The 5,509-nt window shown below is 33.8% G+C and overlaps 2 protein-coding genes across 3 annotated transcripts; both read left to right on the forward strand.

Moving 5' to 3' along the window:
• Window positions 1-70: 70 nt before the first annotated feature.
• On the forward strand, window positions 71-2,094 carry LOC139858309 (U-box domain-containing protein 33-like). Of its 2 annotated transcripts, XM_071847164.1 has the most exons (5): window positions 71-201; window positions 540-750; window positions 1,299-1,417; window positions 1,505-1,623; window positions 1,725-2,094. In XM_071847164.1, the coding sequence occupies exons 2-5, from the start codon at window positions 558-560 to the stop codon at window positions 1,957-1,959; spliced, it is 666 nt and encodes a 221-aa protein (XP_071703265.1). In that variant the 5' UTR covers window positions 71-201; window positions 540-557; the 3' UTR covers window positions 1,960-2,094. The 2 variants fall into 2 exon arrangements, with proteins under 2 accessions (XP_071703265.1, XP_071703264.1); XM_071847163.1 differs by lacking the exon at window positions 71-201 and having other exon boundaries at window positions 390-750.
• A 2,211-nt stretch (window positions 2,095-4,305) lies between these two features.
• On the forward strand, window positions 4,306-4,923 carry LOC139857807 (large ribosomal subunit protein uL15x-like). Its single transcript, XM_071846647.1, has one exon. It carries the CDS (start codon window positions 4,346-4,348, stop codon window positions 4,784-4,786), a length of 441 nt encoding a protein of 146 aa, XP_071702748.1. The 5' UTR covers window positions 4,306-4,345; the 3' UTR covers window positions 4,787-4,923.
• Window positions 4,924-5,509: the final 586 nt, after the last annotated feature.

The following is a 5,509-nucleotide window of genomic DNA, read 5'->3' on the forward strand; positions in this document are numbered from 1 at the left end:
GTTACGGAGTAAATCTGATTTTAAATATATGTAGACTTCATTAGTCAGAATGAAAACTATTTTTCAACATCTACCACCACTAACACTCTCGACTTTGACATAAGGTTAACTCGTGGGTTAAACTTCATAAAGAAAGAAGGAAATTAAGTGTACAAATTTATCAAAATACAACATTACGGAAATGTTGCAGCATTTTATTAGGTACGTTTATGTATAACATAATTACAAATTTATGTTGTTAATTGCTATTTATTGTATTAAAAATACCATGTATAAATGTTGTTGTGTATACATACGTGTGCGTATCTAATAAAAATATATAAAAAATCAGGTCAGAAGTAAGACTAAATAAATAAATTAATCATAATACCAAAAAAAGAAGGCTTTGAAAGCAACGAGACAGATATGATACTACACAAGAAGCCACCCACTAGATCACATATACCTCTGTTTTCATCAACCCTCACTTTTGTTATCTTACTTTTTTTTATATTATTGTTATGTCACAGCATAATGATCATCATGAGATAATGGAACAGATCGAAGGGCGACAAATTATGTCTCCTGAAATTGTGGAGGTTGATGATCATGAAAACCGCAGTGTAAGTAGTGAACCGGTTGATGTATTTGTTGCGGTTGGGAAAAACGATCTAGATGTCGTGAAATGGGCTGTTGATCATCTTGTTGTTCCCGGTGCTCGTGTATATCTCGTTCATGTTTTCCCTCCAGTTACTCATATACCAACTCCGGGTATTGAATGAATCTTTTTTTGCTATTAGCATTTAGTTGATTGATATGAAATTATGAATATATTTTTGGTTAATTTTTCGAGTTTTAGAAATTACAAATATAAAGTTGATTAGGTTAATGATGTTATTTTGTTAGTGTATAGTAGTTTTAATAATATTTTGAACATTTGACATGTTATGAATTTAGTTAAGATTATAGATTATACGTTAGTTATTACTTTTGGGCATTTGACTTCAAAATTGGTTTTGGAATGTTTACATGTATGTAAGTTGATTCAACTGCTAAAAATGAGTAAAAAACAGTAAAATATGATGTTGTTTGTTTTTTAAGATGTTTTTGTCTGAAGATCTGCGGACGTCTGTAAAGATTAGTGCTGTTTGGTTAAATTTATGATGTTATACCCTGTTAAAAAAGATTAGTGCTGTTTGAACATGTAGTGTGACGTTAGGACGTCTTACCATAATTATACTAAAGTTTATCGTATAGCTAAACTTTAATGCAATTCGTTGTTGTACCTGGCATACCTGTTTTTGTTGTTATATACAAAGTTGGAAAGCTTTCGAGAAGCCAATTAAGCAAAGAGCAAGTTCAAATCTACATAAACGAAGAGAATAACAAACGAAGAAGTCTTTTACAAAAGTACATACGCCTTTGCGCAGATGCCAAGGTACGTTCTATCATATACTCCGTAATAATCACATAAAAACGTGACATTCGCATATAAAATTTCTAAACCTTAGTGTTATATTTACAGATAACCGTTGAAACAATGCTTATCGAGAGCAATACACCAACCAAGGCTATTCTAGATCTAATCCATGTCGTTAACATTACTAAACTTGTCATTGGAACCAAACGGACACCTTCACTAAGGTATTTTTCAAACGTATTAGTAACAACATACACTGTTTGAGATTTTGGTTCATAATTACGATGAATGACAAGAAATGTAATTTGCATATGTTATTATTTAGGAGGTTGAGAAAGGGGTTGAGTAAAGGAGAGTTCGTTAAGAAGAATGCACCGGATTTTTGTGATGTTTCTATCGTTTATAACAGGAAACAAGTTATGGTTGGTCAACAACGGCACGTTGCAGGTGTTACACCTTCTGATATGCCTACCACGAGTCAAAATGGGTCGAAAATCATCCCTTTCCAAAAGGAACGGAATTTTTTTGAGTGTGCATGTTTTTCCAGAAAATTAGATTGATTTTTTTAACTGTGCATTGCAATATATACAAATGTCAAAACACAAGTAGTTGTTTTGGTATGCAATTTGTTTTTATAAGTACTGTTTAACATATTTATGGTTTTAGTTATAGTGAATTTTGATGATTTGTCTCTAGGTATGTCACATCTGATCCGATCATACTTATACTTTTCATATGATTAATTAGCTAAAGCTCATGAATTCATCTGATCCAATCAGTCTCAAAATTGAATTTATGAGAAAAAATTCTTCTTCAAGATATAGCATGTTAATAAGCGAACAAATGGAACACAAGTATGTTTAGTTCTAACAGAGTAAGAAGATTGCAACCAACATGCCTAAAATGCTAGATAAAACCAAATACGATTTCAGTTGATGTAGATTTGGATCAAATTCCACTGTTTGGGTCTTTAATTTCATGATTCAATTTCATATGGTCTTATATTTTGTATTATTCGATTAATATGTGAATAATGTATATGTACAATGGGTTATAAACCAAATTGAAATTTCTTGAAAAAAATTATACTCAAATAATTTGTTCAAAAATTTTTTTTTTTTTTTTTTTTTTTCCTATTCAAAAATGTCTTCATAACACATATCGCAAATCAATTCGCAAATTGCAAGTCGTCTCTACGATTTGCGAGTTACTAGATCACTAGTTCAAGAGCCAATATTGGATTGAGCCAATATTAATGCGCATAAATTAATATTTTAATTATTTCAGTGATGGACGGTGTATACAACAACAAAGAAAACCACTAACAGTTTAGTTACCCGAGGGATTAAATTGTTTATTACTTGCAAAATGCCCTTGCCTTGCCTTGTTCCGCTCCATAGAGACTCGCACACGAATTTAGGGATGGCAATGGGCAAGAAAAAACCTGTGACCCGCGGGTACTCGATCCGCGATGGGCGGTAAAATTATTAAATCTTACCCGCGGACATGGGTACGGGTAAAAATTTATACCCACTAACGGATCGCGGGCGGGTCTCGGATCTATACTACCCGTCGCGGGTAAAATCCGACCCGTAAATACATGAGACTTTTCTTAATTTATCCACGAATTAATACTTATAATTATTAAATTTAAAAGCTATTATACTAGTATTTGAATAATGATTAAAAATATAATATTATATACAAGTAAAAAACTTAAAATTTCACGTCATTATACATATAGCTTGTACATATGGTTTCATAATTAATAAAATTATTTGAATTTTCTAATAAAAAGTTGTATATTATTAATACCCGCGGGTTACCCGCGGGTCACGGGTATCCGCGGGTCACGGACATGGGCGAAAAGTTTTTACCCGTGGGCGGGTAACGGGTCTCAACGTGCAAAAAAGAAACCCGACGGGCAGGTCGCGGGTATATAGAACTCGTGCCCGTTACCCGCGGGCGCCATCCCTACACACGATCAAGGCGAACGCCGTATTTGGACTCGCAACTAAAGACACAAGTCGCAAGAGCCCATTTGCAATTTAACGAGTTGGTTCTTGCGATTTGCATTTTTGTAAAAAAATAAATAATGAACAAACTAATATTTTAATATTAATATTTATTTAATATAGTTTGTTAGAAAAAAGACAAATTGATTAAAATCCCTTCCACAATACCTCACGTATGAAGAGAGCATCAATTCACAAATATTAATTTCAAAACTAAACCAAAATCCCCAAAACTTTTCCATATATCAATCACGAACCTTGCCTGTAAGTTGAAAGTACAAACTTGTACTCGTCTAAATTTAGCAGATCTCGTGAACTAGTAAAATTAGGCTTAATAAACATTAGGCCCAATAATATCATCAATTTAGCCCACACCATCTAGCCCATATAATAATCGAAACTATTATTAAGGCACTCTATAAAATCACGCTAGGGTTTCATTTCTAGTGCTCCACTGTATATTGCAGGTTTCAGCCGCCGACGTTCACCGGAATCTATTTGTAAGGTATGTACCTCGACCGCCGCTACTTGTATATCGAAGCTTAATCTTCAATTTCCGATCTACACTACACACTGTATATTGTCATTATTTCTCTATAAGTATCAATTACTGCTATTTGTATATGTATTTGTGTGTGAAAATCGTTATTTGGCTGTGCATCTGCATATGAATGTATATAGGGGTGTGTTTTCTTATACTTTAATCATTTGAAAACACAGATATGGAGCTTTTTTTTTTAGCTAATTTCTAATTACTCTGTTAAAACCTGAAACATGTTATAAGTGTTTTTATTGTAGCAGCTACATGATGCAATAACCTATTAAGCATTTTCAATAGGCTGATTTTAATACATTATCTGTGTATGCATATTTATTTGTTTGTACATGTTTGCCTTAATTGAAGTATGTGTTTTGAAATAGGGAAAAAAAAATGACGACAAGATTGAGGAAGAATAGGAAGAAGCGGGGTCACGTCAGTGCAGGTCACGGTCGTATCGGAAAGCACCGTAAACATCCAGGAGGACGTGGTAACGCTGGTGGTATGCATCACCACAGGATCTTATTCGACAAGTACCATCCTGGTTACTTTGGTAAGGTTGGTATGAGGTACTTTCACAGGCTGAGAAACAAGTTCCACTGCCCAATTGTTAATGTTGATAAGCTATGGTCAATGGTGCCGCAAGATGTTAAGGATAAGGCTTCTGGTGATAAGGTTCCCGTTGTTGATGTGACCCAGTTTGGTTACTTTAAGGTTTTGGGTAAGGGAGCTGTGCCTGTAACGCACCCGATGGTTGTTAAGGCGAAGTTGATTTCCAAGACTGCTGAGAAGAAGATCAAAGAGGCCGGTGGTGCTGTTTTGCTTACTGCTTAGGTTTGTTTTTGATTTGAAATCGGATTTATGATTATCGCTGTTAGTTGTTTTGTCGGAGTACTTTGTTGTGGTGGATTTGAACTTAAATTTGATCAAAGTTTTGCTTTAAATACCTTTAGTTGTGCTCTATTATGGCTTTTCTGCTTTTAACAGTTGACTTGATTGTTAGCTTATGAAAACAAAGATCACTATGTTAAACTCTAGGCTCCTTTTATAGGTGCTTATTTTTTTTTGGGTTCTACAGTTTCAGGTGGAAAGTGAGCTGTAATATTTGTGAGTAAACATGGCTCTCATGTTAGAACTCACACGGACTTCAACATGAGAGGATCTTAATGCAATGAAGAATTCATCTTCGAATTCTAACATAAGCTTTTCTTACCTCTATCTCTAATCTAAAAAAGGAATGAATTCATATGCAGATATGCTATCCAAAATTAAACTCCTTTTCATCGGCCTACTATTAAAAATCATACTTACAGAAGTTCTACATTATCTAAGTAGTAGCCATCCAGATGATCTTTATGCGTTTAAGAAAGAAATAGGCGTGGTCGAACCGTTTGTCAACAATTTTGTTAACAATATCATACATTTTATGTACTAATAAATTTATTTCATTATCACAATATGGGGGGATCTTCATACGTTTAAGAAAGAAATATCGAACGGTTTTGTCACCAATTTTGTTAACAATATCATACATTCTATGTACTACGGAGTAATAAA

The sequence above is a fragment of the Rutidosis leptorrhynchoides genome, chromosome 7, assembly GCF_046630445.1.
Source record: "Rutidosis leptorrhynchoides isolate AG116_Rl617_1_P2 chromosome 7, CSIRO_AGI_Rlap_v1, whole genome shotgun sequence".
NCBI lineage: Eukaryota > Viridiplantae > Streptophyta > Magnoliopsida > Asterales > Asteraceae > Rutidosis > Rutidosis leptorrhynchoides.

Coding starts and splice junctions, on each gene's coding strand:
- LOC139858309 (XM_071847163.1), top strand. CDS start 501: ATGTCACAGCATAATGATCATCATGAGATAATGGAACAGATCGAAGGG. Junction 751..1,298: donor TACTCATATACCAACTCCGG/GTATTGAATGAA, acceptor TTATATACAAAG/TTGGAAAGCTTTCGAGAAGC. Junction 1,418..1,504: donor GCCTTTGCGCAGATGCCAAG/GTACGTTCTATC, acceptor TTATATTTACAG/ATAACCGTTGAAACAATGCT.
- LOC139857807 (XM_071846647.1), top strand. CDS start 4,346: ATGACGACAAGATTGAGGAAGAATAGGAAGAAGCGGGGTCACGTCAGT.